The sequence below is a fragment of the Chelonoidis abingdonii genome, chromosome 2 (genome assembly GCF_003597395.2).
Source record: "Chelonoidis abingdonii isolate Lonesome George chromosome 2, CheloAbing_2.0, whole genome shotgun sequence".
Lineage (NCBI taxonomy): Eukaryota > Metazoa > Chordata > Testudines > Testudinidae > Chelonoidis > Chelonoidis abingdonii.
In genome coordinates, this window is record NC_133770.1 from 242,369,524 (window position 1) to 242,394,306 (window position 24,783).

The 24,783-nt window shown below is 39.9% G+C and overlaps 1 protein-coding gene across 17 annotated transcripts in view; it reads right to left on the minus strand.

Annotated features, from left to right (window-relative positions):
• Positions 1-24,783, minus strand: part of EYA1 (EYA transcriptional coactivator and phosphatase 1) — a 257,074-nt gene that overhangs the window by 113,991 nt on the left and 118,300 nt on the right. For 5 of the 17 annotated variants that reach the window (XM_075063074.1, XM_032794458.2, XM_032794460.2 and 2 more), the window contains exons 2-6: positions 23,908-23,957; positions 23,026-23,075; positions 22,275-22,402; positions 19,623-19,685; positions 1,490-1,567 (exon numbers count right to left, since the gene is read on the minus strand). In XM_075063074.1, the coding sequence (XP_074919175.1) occupies positions 1,490-1,567; positions 19,623-19,685; positions 22,275-22,402; positions 23,026-23,036 (280 nt within the window). In that variant the 5' untranslated portion in view covers positions 23,037-23,075; positions 23,908-23,957. Of the gene's footprint in view, positions 1-1,489; positions 1,568-19,622; positions 19,686-21,922; positions 21,967-22,274; positions 22,403-23,025; positions 23,076-23,907; positions 23,958-24,783 lie in introns of those variants that run through there. The other 12 variants (XM_032794462.2, XM_032794466.2, XM_075063075.1 and 9 more) reach the window with 5 other exon arrangements.

A 24,783-nucleotide genomic window follows, 5' to 3' on the forward strand; every position in this document is an offset into this window, starting at 1 on the left:
ATTTGTTTTCGGTACAATAGAATTATTTCTGAGTGACCATTACCAAGAAAGGTAGCAAAGAATTTTTTTCCTGTTTTCCCTTATCTTTATCTCATTTGTGTCAAGCCCAAAGTAAATACACGCCAGCTGTATAATCTACATGACATATATATATATATTTTACAATAATCTCTGTAAATAATGTATAGTCTAAGAGTATTCTCACACACCGTGCTTTCAAACTGCTGTGAAAAAATGGAGACATAAAATTAAGACAGTATCTTTCAGAGAAGGTAGTGTATTGGCACCCAAGTATTCCAAGGATTGTTAAAGTCAATTATGATAGGCTCAGTATTTCCCTCATCCAAGCTCTGTTTTGTACAGCAGAGGCTGTCATGGAACCAGATATATCTACTCAATCTGGTGCAGACCAAGAATCTAGCTTGTCTAGGATCTGCTGAAACTTACGCCTACATACCTTATACTATTAGAGATTCGACACAAGCCTCTGTCACACCCCTCATCTTACCTCCAACATACCCCTCACATATACCCTACACTGAGAAGAGTGAATGTGTGGTCTAGTATAGGAGTTGCCTCTGGTGGGTTTATGCCAGTTGGCAGTTACCTTCTACTAGGGAACTATTTGCTGGCAAGCTACAGCCAGAATCTATCCTCTTTGAGGGGCTCAAAGGGGATGGAGTGTAATGTACAACTGATCCCTATGCCTCAAGTTAAAAAACTTGAGTTTAGATCTCTGAATGTGCTTGAAGGTACTACAAGCAGTTATTGGCCAACCTGTAGCATATCAGCACACACATATGTGGCTTATATCAATCAATCAAGACACATCATCTGGTCAATTTTTGAAGTGAATCTTTAAAGCCAACATGAGTCTAAAAATACCACTGTAATTACCATAGTTCTATTGCATCTCTGCAATCATGACCATAACTTATGAGTTCAGAATTAGGTCCAAATTTTGCACAATATAAACAGTAATACAGAAATAATAGTGTTAATTCACACATTTTGGATTAATATGCACCCTTTCCCCGTCTTTTAGAGACCTACTGGCACAAATGGAAAATGTAAATATTTGCATTTTTGGGGGAGCAGCCAGAATTCAGAAGGCATCATAAAGGTAAGCAATCAAGGAGGAGGATTTTAGACTTTTATCCCATTCACAATGCAAACTATAGCACGGAGATGTGGATCTGCTAGCCATTAGAAAACAAAAACAAAACAAAATAACAGTTTGAGCCATAATATTGCCCCAATCCTGAGTGGAGCTCCCAGTGATGTTATCCATGGATCTCAATGAGTTGATCTCACATTTCTTACTCATGGAAAATTCCCACTGACCTGAGTAAGATGTGTAAGATCAGGCCCAACAGACTGTGCGAGCTACAGACTGTACACAATCTTTTATTTTTAACTTCTGCATACAGTATTTAGATTGTAAGAGGGGAAGAAAACGGTTAGTGAAAAATGTCTCTTTCTTTCTTACCTGATCCTGAGAAATTGTCTAAAGACTCGTCTGCTGTAGTCGTAGCAATCTCACTGCTGCTCATTGGTTCTGTTTTAACTAGAAGTATAAATTATAAATAATCTAAATGCTCCTAATATTCATGCACACATACACATACATTATTCACAAAATACCACTAAAACACAATCTTCTAACAAATATTTGCTACGTGTCTTTTTGTGTAAATATAAACACACACACACCCCGATTTGTTTCTGTCCCCAAGGAATAAAAGCCACTGTAACAAACTAGAAGATATTGTCATGGACAGATCACCCAATGAGTCCCCATGCAACTTTGTGCACCCCTAGGATTCTGAATCCTTTAGAACCAACGTATCTATAAGAACAATTTAGAGAGCCACGGTTTGTTGGCTGCAGAAGTAAGTTTTCAGAATGATCTGAATGAGGCAAAAATTGAAGCACTCTCTTAATGGACTTCTTCTAGGGTTGGTTGAAAACTTTTTGTCCAAAATATTTGTGAAGGAAATTTGGGTTTTCAACCAAAAAAATTTTTTCATGAAAAGTGCCTGCTTTCAGCTGAAATTTTTAGTATTTTGAAGAATTTAACACCTGACAAATTATCTTTTTTTTTCCAGCCAAAATCCACATTATTTTCAGTGTTCATTTTTTCCCTCAAAAAAAAAAAAATCAGAATTTTCAACTGGAAGTTTAAAAAAACTTTTTCTTCAATTTTCACTGAAATTTTCCTTGGAAAAAAATCCCTATTTTCCAATCAGCTCTAATTTCTTTCTCAGATAAAATTCTGCTCTGAAAAGTGATTGTCTGGCTATACCAAAAGAAGGATGGGAGACATTTTATATTGTTTTAATCAGGCCATAACTTTATTGTTAGATGTCTGGAACTACACGGCAGATAAAAGTGTACAGTGCAGGTAACTCCATGTTCATTCAATAAGTACCTGAGGGGCTTCTGCCAGCTCCCCCTCTTTTTCCATCCAGATCTCCCAGCCAAGCCATTGCTGGGACCTTACCATCCACCCCTCTCCCTCAGAGGAGGGTTAAGGTGGGCTGTAAGAAAGGGAGGTTGGTTCCCTGCCGTACCATTCATAGGAGCCCCTACCACCAATCCCTATTCCATTTCTTTAACTAACACCTCCTTTTTAAATCCTTTACCAGGCCATTTATCGGGTCACTGTGTCCCTTCCCTCTGGAGTATGTGCACTGGACATCCGCCACAAGAGGTGCCAGCAAATTGCTTGGCTGCCTCCCCCTCAACCCCGCTGGGTTCCCAGACATCTCCCAATGGCCTCTTCTCAGAATTCTGCTTTGAAAAGTGACTGCATAAGAATGACTTCTTACTTAGCAACTCTGTCCCTATTCAGCTATGCAGCTAGTTACTTTATTAACAGAAAAGTATTTACAGCTTTTTACTCGGGTTTACACGCCAGAGCCAACACAGATTTTTAAGAGCAAGAGAGCTAGATACTCTTCTGGCTCATGCTTCATCAACAAAATTATTAGTTCTATTCTCAGTTATTCCAGTAAAACCTTACTTAGTGCCCAGGTCCTCAAGTAGAAGGCAGGGCACAGATCTGGCCCTAATTTAGCTTGGATATAACTATGGGCAAAATTTAAAGGTAATGGCTTTGCACAAGAAATCATTAAGACAACATGAGCTACCCTACAAAGCCATTTCATCATACCAGCCTTTCCGAGTACACCATGCTTTAAGCAACTAACTTTATATGTATAGCCTTGAATCCAGCTTAGCAAATGATTTTGCCTGTGAATTAGAACTATCCTTGACAGGAATCCACATGGAGCTTGCAAAATGTGCAGAGGTCTCCCCAGGTATCTTTTTCTCTCTGTCCTTAGATCAAATCCCCTTGTGACGCCCTATCTCCCATTTTCCTAGCCATGAGGGAAGTGGTATATGGCTGTGTGTGTGTGCATGTTAGTGTGTGTGCGTTAGCATGACTGTGTGAGGTAACATAATTTATTCGGAGGAGTCATTAGATTGACAGAAGGGGCCCCTGTCTTCCCCTAGCTCTCCATGCATGCCTTTTCCCCTTTTACTTGACCTCAGCCAAATGATCTCTCTCTAACCCCTCAAGCTTCTCCTCCTCCCCGGCTACTCTCTTTTCACTCCCATATAGGGTTATTTGCCTGTAATCCCTACCTCATGGAGATCCAGATTAGGCCCAGGCAGCATTTATAAACTCTAGTGCACTCATTGAACTACTCCTACTTCTAATAACTAATTCCACCAAAAAAATCCCTGTTAATAGGGAAAGGGAGGGGAAACAGAGGCAGAAAGAGCACAATGACTGGCCTATGGTCACATAGCTGATCAATGGCAGAGCCAGAATAGAACCCACGTCTCCTGGGACACATACCAGTCCAGTACCCTATACACTAGACCAGCTGCCTCTCTGCATAGTATGCATGTGTCCTTCTATGTACTGTGCGTGTCACTCCACACTCTGCCCACCACTTTGTGACTCTTTCTAGCCCAATTTTCATACGGCAGTTATTCTCATGGGAATGATGCTGGGGGATTTGTTCTCTGATTAACAAATGGGATGTGTGAAAAATAAAAATAAAAGAAAAAGCTGAACCTCGCTTGCGATAGATGGAAGCTAATTTACACTAGCACTGTTTCCTTCAAGCTTCTCCACTGTTCAGTATTGTGAAGCCCATTCTGTGCCTCTTTTTGACTTTTGTGGAATAGAATAACCTTCTTCCCAGAGATGCAGGGCCACTGCATTGCTGGCATCTGCAGCAATTCAGGTGCTCTCACGGTTCAGAGCTCTAACATATCATTTCTTCTAGAGTGTCTTTTTTGCAAGAATATTAATTTTCTAACTGGAAGAAAATGCCATAGTTGAAATAAAAACCTGGTTCATATCTGCTGCTTGCATTTCATCTGGATTTCATATTTTTGTTACAGAGCCATTAAAGGAAAAAAATGATCGAAGTCTAGCTTCACCCTCTATGACTTATCAGCAATATTTTACTCCAATAATTTTTAAAATTGAAAACTTCTGAACTGTTTCTAAACCATATAATGCTCCCTAAAATAAAGAGGAAACAAATATATAAAATATACTGGGAGCTGCATGGTCGAAGCAAGAAATGTAACATTAACAGATGGCTGACACAATTTAAATTTGACACTATTTACCTCAAATTGCTCTACAACACATCTCATTTCAACTGTTATGTTTCTTGCATACACCAAATTAGGGTAAGAAAGTGAGGGTGCAACAGAGTTCCTGATCTGGATTCTCATTTGTAAGTGTAATTTACAAATAAGCTTTACTAGATCTTCATGATGAAGAATCATGACCCTCATAAAGCTTCATGCTGCAGTTAATCAGTAATTTAACAGTGATGAATAGGAGCTGAAGAGCCTTCCTCCCGCAAGCAGCCACAGTTTTATCAGAATGCAGCAACTAATTGAATACTTTGATCTGCCTAGGACCCAAGCAAGTAACGTTGGAGGCTCATAGTTTGTTACGCAAAGAAATACATTCAGAAATGACAGCATAGCATTCTGTCCCACAGAAATCACTTACAACCAGCCATGGATTCTGACTGCAGAGAGCACTGTCAACCCGTCCAAAAGACGAATTGACCTACTGAATAGTGAATGCTCCCCTCCCCCACCCCCAGGAGAAAAGCTAAGAGAGGGGCAGTGAAGAGATGAGCTGGGAATAAAAACAAGAAGTGCAACCCTATCAGAACATCATTTCACTGATCTATTTCAGAGTAGCAGCCGTGTTAGTCTGTATCAGCAAAAAGAATTAGGAGTACTTGTGGCACCTTAGAGACTAACAAATTTATTTGAGCATAAGCTTTTGTGGGCTAAAACTCACTTCATCAGATGCATGCTTATGCTCAAATAAATTTGTTAGTCTCTAAGGTGCCACAAGTACTCCTCATTCTTTTCACTGATCTATGTGTATCAAGTGGAAATGGAGCCGTCCAAAGAAGCAAAACTCTGAAAGTCATGGTACATTATTCTGTTCAGAGCAAGTACAATACCACCCTTCCCTTACCACATGTGCTGTTTTTTTCCTGTTGCCTAGTAAATGCTTCCTAAGTGTGCTGCAGACTGTAACTTCTCTACTTCTCTCCCATACATTGAAGTATCTGCAAGCTACTCTAAGCCTTCACAGTATGTCTCTGAGCTACCATTGGGACTGGTACCACAACGATGCAGAACACATATTGCAAGTCTTCCTGGATAATTTTTAACAGTTGTGAGACAGAGAAGAAAGGACTGGCCGACAGGTCCCACTGAGGCTGCTCAGTAGCTCAAATTGAATGTTAAGCTAGTAAATGGAGGTGGCACTATTATTAATTAAAACATGTTTTGATTACTTTCACTTGAATCAACTCCACCGCTTAAGGTATGTCTACACTGCAATGTTAAGCCTAGGGTTCAAACTCAGGCTCCAGCCTAGCTCCCCTTCTGTCTATACACAAATTGTCCTAACCCAAGGCTTTGACCCAGGGTCTCAGAACCCTATAGGGATGGAGAGTCCGAGCCTGTATCAAGCTGAGACCTATGGTTCAAGTCCTACTGTTTTCCTACACTGCATCATGAATAAAGGGCTAGAACAGCCACATTTTGGGAGGGCTCTAGGAAGTCTGGGATATGGGTGGTTGGACTCGAACCTGCATAATGCAGCATAGATGCTGGAACTCCTGGCTGGGACCCAGAGTTCAACCTGGGGTTACAAATGAGTGTAGATGCTCAAGCCCTTGGTTAACAAACCCAGGGATTGCTATATCGAGTTCTAATAACTCTGGCCTTACATCGCTTTCAATAGCACAGCTTCAAGGTATTTTCAGAAGTGAAATATTATCCCTCCTTCTTCATAGAGAGCACACAATTCATCGCTGTGCTGCTGAGTTGCAACGCTGCTGAAACACCAGTGGCACAAAGCTGCACTAAAACAGAGGTGAATCATGCCCAGGCTGTTCGTAGGAGTTCCAGGAATAGAACCCAGATGGGTTCTTTGCTGCAAACATCCCTTGCTAAGGAATAGCATCACCATCATGCACAACTGATTTAAACTGGTTTGTAAATCAAAGGAATCTGTACAATCTGTGCAAGTGGAATGTTTGTGCCAACTATTCTTTTGTATAATTGTTCCTTTCTCCAATAGAAGCTGCCAGGTAATAAGCACTTTTTAAAACCCTATTCTTAACTATAGATTTGGGAAGCTACCTTCAGGCTATTTTTTAAAATCTTGATAATAAAAAAAATAAAAATTAGCATTAATGCAACATTAAGATTACAAATTCAAGCATGCTGAAGTCAGAGGTTCCAGAAGATAAGATTCCTACTGCAATATGAACTTGAACATGTCACACATCTTGTACACTTAATAGTGACTGTATTACTGTTAGTTAATTACAAAGTAGTTTTATCTGTCGGTCCTCTGACATTAGAAAGACAAGATGAGTGAGGTAATATCTTTTATTGGACCAACTTCTGTTGGTGAAAGAGACAAGTTTTTGAGCCACACAGAGCTCTTCTTCAGGTATGGGAAAGGTACTCTGAGAGTCCCAGCTAAATACAAAGTGGAATAGATTACTTAGCATAAGTAGTTAGTGCATACTGCCAGGGTCCATTCAAGGTAGAGCGGCCTGTTAACACTTCTGCAATCATACGACAAAAAGAGGGGGTTTCTGCTCCACCTTACACTGAGCACAGTTTATACTACATGGTTAGGTCAACAAAAGATGCCTTGGGTTGACCTAGCAGCGGAAAGTCTTCACTTACATTTGGCTCCACCTGACATAAGTGCCTCTCTATGCCAATTTAAGAATACCATCCCCACAAATGGCATAGAGTAACAGTAGATGTAATTAGGTTGACCCAGTGTTAGTGTAGACACCATGTTGCTTATATTGAGTGTTACTGGCTTTCTGGAGCTGTCCCACAATGCCCACCCTGACAATACTGTTGATACAAGTGAGGATATGCATTGCCAACACAAGGAGGCAACCGTGCACACACAAGTGATTTAGTAACTTCAGTGGCTGTATGCCGATGTAAATTAGGTTAATATAATTTTGGTGTGTAGACATGGCCTTAGTGTGATGCTCGGAGTTTCTTTCCCAGATCTGAAGAAACGCTCGTCTCTCTCACCAACAGAAGTTGGTCCAGTAAAAGATATTACCTCATCCCATCTTGTCTCTCTGTTAATTAACATTTAAACAAGGGCAGAAAAAAAATATATATATACATATATATGAGATCTATTCAAAATTAGAGGTAGGCTCAGATATATATGAATTACTGCAGTAGTACAAACCTTAATTTCTGGAACTTCTCATTTATGAGTGCAAGATTTCTCATCTTTGACACTGAATTAATGCTACTTTTTTCATTTAAAAGAATGGAACCTATATCCCCACCTTAACCATAATGTTCACTTTGAATGAATCCTAAAATACATATACACTACACTCATAAAAACATACAACAGCTACTCCCTAAGACCTCAATCATAAAATCAATCCTACAGGCAGCCGTCTGCATCCATGTGGCACACAGAGCACCATTAAAGTCATTCGGGCTCTATGCAGACACAAGCATCAGCTCAGACAAATCCAATTGCAGGATCGGGGTCCAATTTTGTCTTCTTTATTTGATCTCAAGGAAATATGCCAGGAAGCATTGCTACATTATACCTGGAACTAAAGATCAAACTTCTGAACAGCTTCAGCAAAACAAGCTTTCCTCTCTCAGGAAGTGCCAGTTCACTTAAGGATGTGACTTTTCCAATGATGAAATTTAATGAAAATATCAGAATTAATAAGCCTAGAAGTTAAAGAATCTTCTAATAGCACCAGCAAAAACTAAGAGAATATATTTACTTTATATTTTCCCTTGGATTTCTTTGACATTCCAGTGCCGATTTCTGTAGCAAAGTTAGCATAATCGTCTATCTATATCTACTTTAAAATTATACTTGCAATATACACATTTAAAGAGCCTTCTATTCTGCAGTTTCTACTATCTGGAATAACCTCTCTCTCTACCTCATCAACTCTAAATCTCATTCCAAATTTCATCTGAAAATATCTTTTCTTCTTTGCTTATATTTCTTAATTTCTTTCTCTGCTACATAATAGCTGGTAATAGGCTTCTGGAGGTATTAAAATGTATACATTAACATTATTCATATGTAGATAATTTTTACATATACATCATCAGATTGGTAATATGCCACACTATCTCAGCAGTTAAATGCGATTCTAGTAGAGATACAGGCTTTCAGTGATGGAGCATTTTTCTGAAATATTTCATATATTTACCACTCATCAAACAAGATTTGTTTAGTCCAACATCCTTTGTATGTCCATTTCAAGTCTAATGTTCATTTGAAAATTTGGAGAACTTGGTCACTTATGGTAATTCAATATTCTGCCTGCTTGGTAGTCTCTAATCTGGTTTTATCTCCAAACTATCATCTGAACTAGATTCCAAAACTTGTTTCCCATTGACGTTTGTGTAAACAGACAGACTCCCAAATGGCATTAATTCTGGTCCATGTCAAGAAACATAAGTGTTCTCTCTTAGATTCCTTGTAAAATAGCAAATAACACAATAGTGAAAATTCATCCTTGAAATCCATTACTTCCTTTTTATACTACTACTGACAGTGGGACTTTGGCGCCCAAGTACCTAAGACCATGTCTACACTACAGGGACTATAATAGCATAGCTACTGTGCCGTAGCTTAATCAGCATGATCCCGCAGCCTACACAAATGGAAGGGGTTTTTCCTTTGGTGTAGGAACACCACCTCCCTGAGCAATGGTAATTGGATCGACAGAAGCGTTCTTCCACTGATCCATCTATGCCTGTAGTGGGGCTTAGGTCAGCATAGCTACATTGCTCAGGGGTATGGATTTTCCACAACCCTGAGCAATGCAGCTATGACAACCTCAATTTAAGTATAAACTAGGACGAAGTCACTTTTGAAAATAAAATGTAGGCTTCTCAGTCTACTAGGGATTGCAATGCCGAGCGCACCAATGCCTAAATACCTTGGATCAGACGAAGTGGGTATTCACCCACGAAAGCTAATACTCCAATATGTCTGTTAGTCTATAAGGTGCCACAGGACTCTTTGCTGCTTTTAAATATCTTTAAAAATCTGGGCCCAAGAGGCTGATTCTCATTTACACTGGCATCATAACACTGCTCTGGCAGAGTAAAGAATTCATAAATGTGGTGCACATGTAAAGGAGCTTTAGTGAAAATGAGAATCAGGCCCCAATATTTTTTCTGATGCTTAAAAAGGAGGGGGCAAAAAAATTCTTTTAAAAAAAGAAATATTAAAAAGATCAAGGAAATAGTTGCAACAGATGCTACATTTGCACCACCATTACCTGAGGCTTAGTGAAAACTTACTGACCCTAGGTCCTGCATAAACCTATATACATGCTTAACTTTACCTGCTTGGGACCACTCACAGTGGGTCAAGTTAAGCATATGTGTAAGTATATGCAGGATCAGGGACATGGCTGTCTTCTCTAATGTCCTATGGAAGCTATAGCCTCAGCACAGAAAATCATGTTCATGTTAGGAAGTCACAAGTAGTCATATATAAGGCACTAATAAATAAATAAATAGAAATAATACCACCATCTAGCTCTTACTGCAGCAGAATTATTATTTTCCCACAGAGACAACTGTTGGCTGCATTCATCTTCTTCTCTTCTTAAGTATATAATACATTATAGCAGACGCACCCCCATGCACATAGACATCTAGTACAAAAAATTCTTTAATATTAAAAAGTTATGGCATAGTCAGTGTACCACATGTCCAAAAGCAACATTTTAAATAAAAGCATTTAGGCAATGATAAGTTACAATAACACCAACAATTGTATTCATGAACCTATCCTCCATGAATTTATCTAATTCTTTTTTGAACATTTATACTTTTGGCCTTTACAACATTCCATGATGAGTTCCACAGGTTAACTGTGTGTTGTGTGAAGAAGTATTTCCGTAGGTTTGTTTTAAACCTGCTGCCTATTAATTAAGACTGAAATGTTGATCATAACTTTGGACACTATTGTAACTTCTCACTATTAACCAAGATGGTCAGGGACATGACTCCACGCTCCAAGTGCCCCTAAGCCTCTGACTGCCAGAAGCTGGGAAGGGACAACACAGCAGATCACTCGATAATTGCCCTGTTCTGCCCTTCCCTCTGAAGCACATGTCACTGGCCACAGTTGGAAGATAGGATACTGAACTAGATGGACCATTGGTCTGACCCAGCACAGCCATTCTTATGTTCTTAAGGAAAAGCATAGCTACACCCCATTAAGTTTTTTTGACTAAAAAGCGGAAGTCAAAGATGCAACAGTAGATATTGTTACAAAACCCCATCTCTTAACAAAATATCTGTGGAGATACACAGATTTCCATTTGAAGTCATGATGGGGCTGCAATGAATCATTATGTTCCTTACTCTTGGGGGAATTTACCAAAAAAAAAAATTATGTGCATATTTTAAAATTCTGCAATTTTTATTTGTCAATAAATACATCTGGCTCCAGCATGGCAGTGGGAAGCACAGGTCACTGGCTGCATTAGGGTGGGAGCTCACCCTGAAGCCCCCATCTCCCCCAATACAGGGACTTAGCAGCGAGGCTGCACCTAACCCTAACATAGTGCAAGGGCTGCGCCTGCCCCAGAAATACCCTGGGGCCCTGCCCCTCTGTGCCAGGTGCACCAGGAGTGCGTGGCAAGCTCAGCCCAACAGGATCCAAGTATGGGGGGGCTTAGTGTGGAGGGATCCAGGTGTGGGGTGAGAGGTTTCTGTGCAGGGAAACCTGAGTGCAGGCGGCTAGTGGGAGATCTGGATGCACAGGGGCTTGTTGTGGGGCTCTAGGTGTACAGGTAATGGGACTTTGCAAGGGATCCAGGTGAAGGTGATTGGGGCTCAACAGGGGTGGGGTCTGGTTGTGGGGAAATGGGGCTCGGCAGGGAGGGATCTGGGTGCTAGGGAGTGGGGCCTGATGGGGTGGGGGTCCAGGTGCAGCTGGTTGGGGCTATTCTACCCCATTCCTTCCCCATTGCCTCTTCCCTCCATCCCCCTTCTCTCCTTACCCGCCCCCCAACTTATCCAGCCTTATTCACTTTTGCACAGAAAACACAGAAGGGGAGCACAACTGGCACTAAGATCCAGGAAGCATCATTCAGCTGCAGAGTCAACAGAGCAAAGACGCAGCCTCCGTCAGCTGGTTAGCTCTGGCCTTACAAAATGAGGGGAGAGAGGAATGCAGTGGCATGTAACTTATGTGCGCTGCCCCATGCCTAGCCTCTCTTTGGGAGGGCAAACCCTCCTCCCAAAAAAGCCTGCATCCATGGTGGTTCTCCCTCTTCCCCCACTCTAGAGTGACCAGACAGCATGTGTGAAAAATCATAACGGGGTGGAGGGGTAACAGGAGGCTATATAAGGAAAAGACCCCAAAACTGGGACTCTCTCTATAAAATTGGGACATCTGGTCACCCTACCCCTCTCTCCCACAGCTTCCCTTTGCTTCCCTGGCATTTTCTGCAGGGAAACACAGGAAGTTTTTGGGGGTGGGAGTGGGGGCGTTTTATGCAGGCGCGCAGTCCCGCAGAATTCCCCCAGGAATAATTTCTGAGTGTTGGGTTGTTCAGTAAAAGTCACCATGTGCCAGGTTTATTGAGCTTGAACCCCTAATGCTTGCCTGACAGGCAAAACTGCCTGGTGAGCTCAGCAGATCAACAGGGGGCCTGTCCTGCTTTAGGCACATGGGGTTACTAGAATGAAGTTGACCCTCACCTAGTGTATCTCTCTACCAATGCAGGAATGTTACTTGGGATTTTTCTGGTCTAGTTTTCAAAACCCAAGCAATCAGGGCTGGCTCCAAGCTTTCTGCCGCCCCAAACGGGGGGGGGGGGGGGGGGGGAGCGGCAGCACAATCGCACCACTCCACTCTTCAGTGGCAATTCGGCGGCTGCTCCTTCCGCCGAATTGCCGCTGAAGACCCGGATGTGCTGCTCGTTGGTACTGGCTGCCCCAAGCACTTGCTTCTTTAGCTGGTGCCTGGAGCCGGCCCTGCAAACAACTAACCAATTCCACCATCAAGAAGTTTCTGCTAACATTCAAACACTGCAACTTTGGCTTCTCTACTACTGGCCATCTTAATCTGACCTCCGATTGACCCATTTATCATTGTTACAGAGCTGAAATATTCTCTTTGCTGGTGGTTAGAAAATTAGAGCATCTATCAGGGTCCTCTTAGGTTAATCTCTCCTTCAATCAGACAGTAGAGCTGAGATGATTTTTGGGTTGGAGATCACACTTAATTTTTTCCTCACTAAACCCACCACAAGTAATCTGGCTGTGGAGACCTTCCTGAGCATGGACAATGGCTTGTGTGTTACCCTTGTTAGTTTGTGGTTAAATTATCAGTGTTCTTTAATTTCTGTAAATAGTGCTTAGATGTTAATGCAATTGGCCACCTGATGTCACAAGACCATCAGCCAATGACAGAGAATTGGCCGGCTAGAAGTCAGAGAGGTTTCATCTTCAAGCAGAATCTGGAGTTCTAGGCAGTGAGTATAGAACCAGTGCCTCCTAATCAAACAAGAAAGTACAGAGAGTTTCCTTTGGTTTCCAGGACTCACTGGGATTGGAATCAGATACTCTCTTACTTTTTGAGGTGTACATCTTCTCTCTCCCCCCATGATAAGCAGAGCTTTTCAGAAAATTGCAACATCCAAACTGTGTCATCTTGATAGCTCCAAACCATCCTAGGAGACTTACTGAAGCCACTAAATCTCTCTCTACATCACCCTCTTCTGCTGCTACAGCAGGAACTTCTAACCTAGAGCCCAATATATTAAAGATCATCCTGATTACCAATGTCTGTTTCCTGGACTTGAGTAGCCCCACACAGAAGGAAGGTGATGTCAATGTTGTCTCATGTGCTTAAGAGATTTCCATCTTTCACTATGGAATGGTGGGAGATGCTCTATACTTATGGTTGAAGCTACTTGCCATTATAAGTCTGATATTAAACACTCCTACTCTCCACTAAAATCCCCTTAAAGACCTCTAATCTCCCTGAAATGTCACATGCTACAGACTAGAAGTTTACTTGGGAAGCTTAGAAAAAGAAGTTTTATTGGAGTATTTCAGAAATGTCATTTTCATCCACTTTAAATTTTCCATAACTTTTTTTTGGAACATTACCTTTCACTGAAATGGGTTGGCCCAGAAACTCCAAGTTTGTTTTGCTCTTGGCCTATGTTTAAATGAAGTACTTTTTTGTGTTTGAAGGAAGGTTTGGAGGAATTACAAAGATCCTGTTTTCACATAGACACAGATAAATGTTTAAAATGTAATATTAAATATGTTTATATTTAAAAACATTTATAAACTGTCCTGTTCCTGATTCCACCTGATTAAACTTTGCTATGGGACTGCTGGGCTGAGCCACAACTGAGTGAGTGAGTGAGTGAGTGTGTGTGTGCGCGCGTGCGTGGAGGTAAAGGGGGAGAGGTTACAAGGCTGGAGAGCCAGGAAATATAGCAGGACAGGAGGCCAGACAGGCTAAGAAGAGGCACAGTGTTGGATTGGGGAGGTAGAAGAACAAGAGCATGGATGGCATAAGAAACTGGCAGGTAATGGAAGCAGGCAAAGAGGAGGGACATGGAAGGAAGCAGACAGCTGGGGAGGGGATGGCCAGATTAAGCCTGCCCAGGTCCCTAGGAACACTGTGACAGGGGCCTCCTTGGAGTGGTTATGGCAGGGGCAGGTGCAGTCGCATGCATCTCCCTTATTCCACCCAGATGTGGTAGCAGGAGGGGGGCCAGTGCATACCCACAGCCAGGGTGTAGTTGCATGAGTAGTTGGACTGGGCCCATTGTCATCATCATCTCCTGTCACACAAAAAAGCCTTCTGCTAGGGTGGAGCCCCAAGGGCAGAAGGATCTTGGAGTTCACCCCCCATTAAGATGCTTGGGTAGTTCCCCTTCTCAGAGCTATTGTTTCAGGCTATCTTACTCCTGAGGGCATTCTGCGCCAAAAAATTAAAAATTCTGTACACAATATTTTAAAATACTGCAAATTTTATTTGTCAAATAAATGTGGAGGCTCCAGCATGGCATTGGAGAGCACAGGCCACTGGCTGCACAGAGGTGAGAGATCACTGTGCAGCTCCCCCAGACATGGACTCAACAGTGAGGCTGCACCCAACCCTGACAAAGCACAAGGTCTAGGACTGTCCTAGAAGCATCCTCCCTCCAAGGCAGGGGCACTAGGTGTGGGAAAGCAGACTCAGAAAGGCAGGATCCAAGTGTGGAGGGGCTTAGAGTTGAGGGAGCCACATGTGGGTTGAGAGGGTTCTGTGTGGAGCAATCTGGGTGTGGGCAGCTCAGTGGGGGATCTGGGTGCAGGAGGGATCTAGATGCACAGCGGCTTACTGGGGGGTTCTGGGTGCAATAGTAATGGGACTCTGCAGGGGGGTCCAGGTGAAGGTGGTTGGGACTCAACAGGGGAGATATGGAGGGGATAGAGCTCGTCAGGGGGGTCTAGGTGTGGCGGGTTCAGTGGGGGGGTCCAGATGCTGGGGAGTGGGACTCAATGAGGTGGAGATCCAGGTGCAGCTCAGTGGGATCCGGGCAGCTTGTCAGGGTGGTCCAAGGTGAGTGAGGCTTCTCGGGGGGGAGGGAGGGCTTCTGAGTGCAGGGGGGTCAGGATCAGTGGGAAGGTCTGGGTATGAGGGAGTCTGGATGCACAGGGGTTGGATGGAGTGAGGAACAATGGGAGCAGGAAGCTGGAGCAGGGGGAGTTTGCAGGGCTTCCTGCAGCTGGGGGAGAAATCTGGGGGTGTGTCAGACCCAGCTCCAAATGCCGTGCAGGGGAAGAGGAAGTCCTGTTCTTCCCAGCCCAGTCAGGACTAACAGCTGAGCCTGGAGAAGGGTAGAGATCTGGGTCTTCCCCAGTCCCATCCCCTGCCCCACACTGATTTACCTCTCTGCTGGCTGCCCTGGGCACCCAAAACATACTGCTGGGGAGGGTCGTATGACCACTCTTGTGGCTTCCCTTTGCTTCCCCATCAGAAAGTCATTTTTCTTCAGGGAAGCAAAGAAATCTGCGGGGGACATAAATTCTGTGCATGTACAGTGATGCAGAATTCCAACAGGAGCACTGTATACGCACAGGCAGATGTCTTTGAATCAGTTAGACTTGTTTAACCTTTACAAGCTTTTCTTCACAATCGTGAGCTCTAGAAACTGCATAATACCCAAGTGGTCGAAGCTGGAAATGAACAAAGAACGGAACCAGACTCTCCCTACTACCAAAGAATTCTTCATCACTGACCATTTACCTCTCTATCATCATCCACTAAACCTTAATTTTGCTTCCTATAATATACAAGATTATGCATAACAGTTAACATACCAAATTACTAAAATTTGAAAAATCCTACTTCCTATTAAAGGGATCCATTTCCTAAATATTATAAGATTAAGACTACAACATTAGCCACTGCAAAAAAACTGCTCTAGATGCTATATTATTAAAAATATAAACCCGCAAGCTCAACATATTGTATGCTAATAGAAACACGCCCCATCATATGCTCAACATATTTCATAATACAAAACAAACCAATTATTCCATTTCTGTAGATTTAAATATTCCTCTACTCCACCGACACATCACACTGACACCTTACAGAGCTACACATTTAATAAATAATATATATAATATATAATATCTACAGTATGCATCCAAACATATATTTCTATTACAGAAGAAAACAAAAAGAGGTACACTAAAGGTTATTGGACAGTGTAAGTCAGGTGGAGTGGTAAGTGAATAAAGAAGAATTATGAGAGTGGGAAGTGTCTAGATCTCTTAACTATTTATTTCCAGACTAAGTGTTTTTGTTTTTAAGTTAAAGAATATTTGTAAAGAAAATGTAATACTTTTGGATGGTGAAACTGATTTTAAATGTAATCCTTTTTAATAAAGACTTCTGCTTGTATGTATATTACAGAGTCTGGAGAACATGCAACATAGTTAACAATCTTGCCTTCTCTCAGTGTGGGCTGTTTAAAGGAAGAAAGTCAACTTCCATAGAGCCCAGGAAGTAGCTATGGAATCTTGAAATACAAGGTACAGTTTTCCTCTGCAAATTGCCGTACAGAAGGGATAAGATGGGTTGTTTTTTTTTATTTTAAATATACAACCAGTCTAATAGCTAACATTTTGCATCCTATGGTATTTTAAGACCATGACAAACATTCCCAGTGCTTTCTTTTGAATCCGTGAAGAAGGATTCAGATTCAACAGTCTTAACACTACCTAATGGTCACCTGCCGGGCCAGGACAGTGGGGATCTTTTATTGCCTTTGTGAAGGCATCTCATCCTGGCTCTCAATCAAGTCAGATACTTTACAGATTAAAGCTGAGATTTTCAAAGCCACCTAAGGGATTTTGGACATCCAATTGCCTTCAAAATTAAATGTGCCACTAGACAGCTTTGAAAATCTCAATTTAATTTTTTGTTATCTGGTTTCCCCCATCTGTTTGGGACTAGAAATCTCTCTTCCCTCCTATCTGGCCCCTCAAAATGAGACAGAAGCACCTCTGTGACCCTCAATGTGAAGAGAATGCTGTAAATTAGAAAAAAAACAGATCCCCTGTTTATCTTCGGTGGGTTTAATACTGCATAAAGACACTTTAATTGGGCAGAGGTTCCAGTTTCTGCCTAGGTTAATTCCCTGAGAGTCATTTCTAATTCTTAGTTTAGAAGAGATTATCCCTTGATAGAATTAGCAATCTAATGTAGCAGCCGCTTTTGGGAGCTCCTTCAGAAGGTGGCTTCAGTGCAGGACAGTTTGCTAAACTCAGCCTTTTCTCTGTACCCACCCCAAGCTGGACACTTGCTGAAACTGTCACTGGCTGGCTGGCAAAAGTAAAGTTGAAGAATGGTAATCTCTTACCTGTAAATCTGAATTTTCCCAGTCCCTTTGTGTCAGTCCTACCATGGCAGCCCTTCTCTAAGAGGAAAAATAGTGAAGGGGCTAGAGCAGTAAGATCACTAGACCCAGACCCAGATTAAATTCCCTGGTCTGCCACAGACTTCCTGTGTGACCTTGGTCAAGGCATTTAGTCACTCCGTATCTCAGTTAAATGGTGATAATAGTACTTCCCTATCTCACAAGGGTGTGGTAAAAGATAATTACATTAAAAGATTGTGAGGCACTCAGAGACTACAGTAATGGGGTAAAGTGCAAATATTACAGATATCCTCTCCTGTTTTGTTATCTGAGTTTACTTTTTCCTGAACATTTTCAAACAAATCTTTTAGTGTTACTATCAAATTTATTGCTTGGGAAGCCTCCAACTAAGCAGGATCAGCCAGATTGCCATATCCCTTTAAAAAAAGAAGTATATGACAAGAGGTCTCGCTTTCCCTGTTCCTTCTCCATCTGCTGGTAGGAGGATTTACACTCTGGGCTGGCATATTAGGATAGGAGAAACCAAATGAAACAGTAAGAAATTACTGTATTATTTCTGGCTTTTCCTAAAACAATGAACAAATTTTATTTCCTCCTCACCACACACCAACACAGGCCGTAATGACTCTTATGGCCTGATATGAATTTAAATGAATATTGCTTTGATTTATAATTTAAGAGATCATCTCATAGAGGAATTGGCATCTGAAGCAAGAATAAGTCAGACTTATCAAAACTCCTTTGAAATTATTTTGGATGGATAGACAAATTTACCCAACTTATAAGGAACAGGTAAATAAATGGCCAATAAAATGGAATCTCTGCACTGGCAACCATGGTTACAAGGTATTCATAATCGTCTATGATTGTGTGGCCCACCTTTGTACCAGGGCACATTTTGCATTGCAACAAATGTGGGTGCCATACCATGTATCATTAAGCAATCTAAAGGATGTATTATCACAGCAGTATGCAAGGATTAAACTGTATGATTCAATCACACAACTAAATCCCCATTCAGTGCTTTGAAAGCTTACTACTAAGTGTGAAGCTAAAAATATTAGCTAATAACAGTCATCTATCTAGCAACCACATCCTCCTGTAGTACATCATCAATAAGAGGCATGTCTGAAAACGTGTCTGAGAGGAATTAAACAACATTTGTTTGAAACAGGGCCATTTCACTTTGGGACAGATTTTCCCATTGCCCCCTAATTTACAGAACACATTTTGCACTCTCGGGTATGGAATTCTGCCCAATTCACACCCACAGTGAAATGAAACTTAACATATCTTTATAACAAACTTATAACATGCAAAAATGTATACACCTGAGGACATGAGTCTCATTTACATTAAGGCCCCTTTAAAGCAGCAGAGTGATGTAAAGGGGTCCTTTGTTTAAATGAGAATGAGGCCCACAGTCATCTTAACAGTCATTTTCGCATATTACATTTAACTCATGAATGTTCAACAACACGTTTCCACTCCACATGCAACAAACAAGCAAACCACATGTTTCATACTGTAGCATTTTAAGGGAAGTATTTGGCAGCCATATACAATGTACATCCCTAGAACCTGTAATTTCATTTTAAACCAGATCGTACTTCAGAAGAGTGTGCAAGAAAAAATCATTTTAGTTTATGCTTAATTTAAAAAAAAAAATGCTACATTCATCTTGTTTTTCTAAAGGTTGATCATCAGTAAAAAAAAAAAAAAAAAAAAAAAAAAAAAAAGTTTTCCCCAGAGCAAGAAATACATACTGGCAGGTTCAGGGGAAAATTCTGCCTTTGGATTCTTATGCTACTCCCACTAAATTCAGTTGGAATTATTCCTGTATTTGAGAACAGAATTTGACCCTATGTGCATATCTGATTCTAGAATGAATTATCTGAGACTTCTTTCACCAACTTAAATTAATTATTTGTCACTGAGGGTAACCACAATTATAGGAATTACTACTGCACCTTTTATAAATTTCAACTTAGACTGGAAACAGTGGCCATGAGATACTTTTCAGAATTATTTTTTTTGACATCATCTTAAAATGCATGCTAACATTTTTGCTGTGTTCACCATGGCTACACAAACCTGCAGTGGTCTGTGTACTAGTACTTAGCAACCAGTCTGCAGTGTTGAGCAGAGTCATGTCACCTGAAGGGAAATTGCAAACAAAAGAAAACTGTTGGGCTTCATCTCAGGTAGTAAAATTTCTTTGAAAAACTACATTTTTCTTGGTAGAATTTAACCTAAATGATAAGACATGAACTTAAAAATTCTGAAGTCTGAAATGAACTATGTTAAAAACAAATTACAGTGGTTTAGTTTACATTTCTCAATAAAACTCAACATTACACTGACTAAAATACAGACATTATTTGCAAATTTATTTGTTGAATGGTATTTGGCTGAAGTTGGGGCAGAAGTGGAAACTATACATATAACTCATTCCTTAAAAACAAAACAGTTAGGGGCCTAGATTAGCTTTGTTCTGTGTGTGCACACCTCCGATTAGGTCTATAAGGAGTTCTGTGGCCAGATCAAGAGAAGAGTCTTGTGGTTCAAAGAAACATGCTCCACTTCTGTGTTGCTGAAGTACCTCTAGATTGAATAGAAGGGCCAAAACTGGGAACATTTATAATAAAGACCTTAGTGATCATCAGGGCTTTGAACTCACACTATTAAAAGCTATGTGTTGGTTTAATGAAATTAAGTTATGGGTGAAATTTTCGAAAGTGCCTAAGTCTCACTTTCAGAAGTCACTTAGGAACCTAAAAACAATGAGGAGTCCTTGTGGCACCTTAGAGACAAACACATTTATTTGGGCATAAGCTTTCGTGGGCTAGAACCCACTTCATCAGATGCATGAAGTGAAAAATACAGGAGCAAGTATAAATACACGAGCTCATGCCCAAATAAATTGGTTAGGCTCTAAGGTGCCACAAGGACTCCTTGTTGTTTTTGCTGATATGGACTAACACAGCTACCACTCTGAAACCTGTCACTATGCAAGGCATAAGAACCTAAGACCCACTAAAAGTCAATGGAATTTAGGCTCTCAGGTGCCCAAGTAACTTTTGAAAATAGGACATTTACCCTGTTCCAAAATTATATCTGATAATACATAAATGACAGAAGAGTCTTTTGTGGGCATGGAATATTTAATTTTTTCTACTTTAATTAAAATAACAGGAAAACCACAATCATATGTAAGTATTTATTTAAATACAAAAACGAACAAAAAGAACCCCAGAGGTTAATATTATAGGTTATTAGAATTAAAAATGACTTAAAGTTTAATCTTACAAACCTTATTTTGTAGCAACAGTATAAAGTAAATTATACACAACTCCAGCACAATTGGCTGCCAGCTTTTGATAAGCCATCCCAAACAACAGTCGACTCCAATTAGAGTGGATAACGGAGATATTTAGGGAGCTCAGGGGGGGACATCTACCTGATTGACAGATGTCTTTCCTGGAAGAATGCAATGCATATCTAAAACAGTTTGGCTCATTATTTATATGTTGGCTTTTTCATAGATTCATAGACTCTAGGACTGGAAGGGACCTCGAGAGGTCATCGAGTCCAGTCCCCTGCCTTCATGGCAGGACCAAATACTGTCTAGACCATCCCTGATAGACATTTATCTAACCTACTCTTAAATATCTCCAGATATGGAGACTCCACAACCTCTCTAGGCAATTTATTCCAGTGTTTAACTACCCTGACAGTTAGGAACTTTTTCCTAATGTCCAACCTAAATCTCCTTTGCTGGTAGTTTAAGCCCATTGCTTCTTGTTCTATCATTAGAGGCTAAGGTGACCAAGTTTTAACATGCAGTACGTCTTTACTACAAGTAATACTCAAATGTACGCTATAAAAATCTGTTTTATAAAAAAAATGCGAGTCTAAGTTTCAGATTTGTGAATACACTAGAAACTCATGATCTTTTGTTTTCTTTTGCTGCAAGAATGTAGTAAAGACTGCTTTCCACAATTACTCGAACAGCTCTACATTTTTACAGAAGGCATTATTTGTAGGGGAGATGTGTTGAGGTACTCTTAGTATTATATTGAAACAAATATAGCCAGTTGATAAGTCGATTGTTTTTTGTTTCGGCTATTTCTCCTCTTTTCATCAAAACATGAAAAATATATATCATATTTTACCTTCACTGAATTATTATAACTATTTGAATTTTGGACAATCGATCATAAGAGCAGAAGCTGAATACAGCCGATCAAATTATCTTTAGGAAATATCAACACAAATTTTAAGGACAGCTTTGTATTAGCTTACATGGCAAAGCTTTCATAAACTTAGTAACTTGCACAAAATGCAAATCCAAAGTTAAAATAGAGAAATGGCAATGACTGATTATAATTTACCTTTTATAGCAGCTAACTGTAGATATTTCCTGTTCTTCTCATCACTAAAATGCAAATTATTTTGTTGATGGATTTCAACTATTTTAGTTTAAGCAACATAATACCACTCAAATGCACTGAAAATATGTGAAGGGAATATAAACATGGTATGAGAGCTATTGCTGAAAGCTGATAATATTAATTACTGACAAACATTGAACATAGCCTTTTACACATCATATTACACAAAGATGGAACACCTAAAATAGTACAATTTTCTCTCTATATAAAACTTACTCACTTAAAGATCGATGGAACAATCTCTTGAGAAAGAATAACATATGAAGCATAGTCAGAGAAAATGGTAGCTCACCTTCTGTGCCATTGGGTGTCATGGAATTACTATTTATATGAGCGTTATCAAGTTTTGGACCATTGGGGGATTCACTACTACCACTTAGTCGACTATGCGGGCTGGCTAGATCCTGCATTTCCATAGACCTAAAATCAAGAAGCAGACAATTTTACTGATACGTTCAACTTTAATTATGGAGGATTTGTCCATACAACATCTAATCCATTATTTCTACTTGATTATAAAATACTTTGTAAATAATCAATAGTTTTCCCATCATAATCATTTTTTCTCATCATCAAAGCGTTAACTCTTGTGTTGTCACTCCATATATTCAACTCACAATAAAACAGTTATATCTAATATTGTAACCCTTAACAGAATAAAATATAAATATAGGAAACTATGCCTAGGAGATTCTTATCTTACGCTTTTTAAATTATGTTTAACGGGCAGTTTCATCAATGTATAAAACAATACATTTCCTTAGCAATAAGATAACACTGTGCTTTCTCAAAATTTACCACCCAATTGGAATTTAATGGGCCTCCAAACCAAATAAAACACTTGAAGCAATTGTTGAAACCTATAGTCTAGTGACAGGGAATGAGATATTCTTGATGTATGTGTTTACTCTGGCAAACTACTTAATTGTTCCTCTGTTTCCGTTGAAACAAATGCAGCATTAAAACACTATTATGTCTGCTCCCTTGTTTGCTTTGTGGATTACATAAAGTGTGCCCAATTGAAAAGGGATAAGGCAACCTACATTGAATCCATACAGGCGTTAGTATGCTTCAACACTCTGCAGTACCTCAGCTGTCAGTTAGTCAAAATAGAACAAAAACAATTCAGATTCAATGCAAAAAAAAAAAAAATCAACATTTATACAATACACAAACAGCTAAATTCCCCAGAAATGTCTTCGATTCAACAATTAACAGTTTCATAAAAAGGAAAACAGGCCTCTGGCCATGATCACAGTTACAAATCTCTCAGCTTGCATTTGTTAAGTTTGTAAACAAAGTATATATTGCTTTAGTTTCCATTGTTCCAAAAACTTATAATGCCAATGACTTAGCTTTTCTAAATAGTCTCTCCTGAGAGAAAATTTGTATTGTTTACTTTTCGATGAATGCATTTGAACCTGGACTGTTTCCACTTTAAAAATTATAGCGGAGGCACTTTTTAATATTTATTTAAAAAACATAAAACTTCTTTTTCTTTCCATAGTAGAAATGTAAATATTCTTAAAACACAAATGTTGTTTTAACCATCTGATTTTCACATTTATAATGAGATTTTATTGTAGAAACCTTTAATACATTGTTTCATTTTAACTTTCACTAGTAAAGCCAAACCACACATTTTGAAAGCCCAACTACAGTTCTGCGGTGGTTTGGTTTGGTTTTTCAGAAGCAAGAGACTATCAAACATTTAAATGAAAAATATATTTTAGTGCAGAACTGAATTTATTTATAGTTTACAGACTTTATTGTATTTATTCCCATCAGAAATCTCTAAACATTGATGTAATATTCTTCAGTTTAAAGTGGAAAATAATAAACATATACTTTTACCTGAAGTAAAAAACCGTTCTTCAAACCATTCTACTTTCTATAGAGAGGCTAAATATCAATCATATCCTTACCTGCAACTTGAGAAAACAGCAACATCTGAACTGGTTTGGGATTTTTGCACCTGCAAACCCGGGAAACAAATAGGAGCCTCTATTATTCTGCTTTAATGTCAATCCTTAATCTAAACAAGAATATTACTGCGGATGACAATACTGTCCTTTAAGCAAAAGAAAAGGAGAATACTGCAACAGTGAAAGGCATATTGTCTTTAAATTGAAGTCTCAACTGTTGTTTCCTCCTGCAAGTCTATCCCCCTCCTTCCCATGTCAGGGGGAAGGCAGCCAAATGACGGGATAGTGATTCATCACTGGCCTATGACAGCTGCAAACTGGATTACCCCTCCCCCAATCAACATGCAAAGCAGCCTTGCTAAGGTAGCTAGAAAGAGGTGTCTGAAAAAAGGTAGGTGTTAACACAGGGAACATGCTGTACAGAAGTAGCTCAAGCAGTAAAAGCTCAGCATCCTCAGAAGATCTTTCATCTTTTGTTATCACTGATTGAAATATATCTCCCTCCCACTCTTTAACTCAACGGTTTTTTAACCTTATTATGTTGGTTTTCTTCCTCATCTGTCTGTCATTTAACATTCACTAGATCAGATATTGTCTTAAAATGGGAAATATATCTGCCATGTAGAGCTGAAAATCATTTAGGCCAACCACTTTGTGCAACTATCTGAAAACCATGTCCATCTCTAAACACTGCAGATTAGAGTTTTAAAAGACGTCACCATATTGCAAAATAAAACAGGATTAAAATGCAGAATAAAACACACTTCTGCATGACAGAGTTCTATTAAGGTTTCTAACTAACTGTAAGAATTTCAGATACCAAACTTTAAAAGACTATAGTTCTCTTATTAAAAATGTAACTGGTGTGACCTCTCC